The sequence below is a fragment of the Antrostomus carolinensis genome, unplaced genomic scaffold (assembly GCF_000700745.2).
Source record: "Antrostomus carolinensis isolate BGI_N321 unplaced genomic scaffold, ASM70074v2 scaffold44075, whole genome shotgun sequence".
NCBI classification, from domain to species: Eukaryota; Metazoa; Chordata; class Aves; order Caprimulgiformes; family Caprimulgidae; genus Antrostomus; species Antrostomus carolinensis.
In genome coordinates, this window is record NW_010316557.1 from 1 (window position 1) to 410 (window position 410).

Here is a 410-nt window from a genome sequence, read left to right on the forward strand (position 1 = left end):
CCTCCCCCCTTTGGCATGATGCGAGGTCCTCCCCCGCCGCCGCGCCCCCCGTTCGGACGGCCTCCGTTTGATCCCAGCATGCCTCCAATGCCACCCCCGGGAGGGATTCCCCCGCCGATGGGACCTCCACATTTACAGGTAAAGAACAGGAGATTCTCCTGCTTTGGTGAGTTGGGGCTCGGGGGGTTTTCTTGTTTGTTTTCATACGTGGAAATAGTAACAGGAGAGCCGTTAAGGTGGGTGAAGAACATAGCAGGGCACGAGGAAAACGCAAGGCTCTTGCAGGGTATTGTGCTGCATTCCTGTGGGGTGGAAATGCAGCTTGTGTTTGGCTCCTTGGGGCAGTTCCTAATGAGTCAGTTACACAGCAGGGACGCGCTCACCCGTGGAACCTTCACCAAACCTGAGTT

The 410-nt window shown here is 57.1% G+C and overlaps 1 protein-coding gene across 1 annotated transcript in view; it reads left to right on the forward strand.

The window, feature by feature from the left end:
* Nucleotides 1–6: 6 nt before the first annotated feature.
* Nucleotides 7–410, forward strand: part of TCERG1 (transcription elongation regulator 1) — a 30,599-nt gene continuing 30,195 nt past the window's right edge. The window contains 1 exon segment of the mRNA XM_029085045.1: nt 7–138. Coding sequence (XP_028940878.1) covers nt 16–138 — 123 coding nt within the window. The 5' untranslated portion in view covers nt 7–15.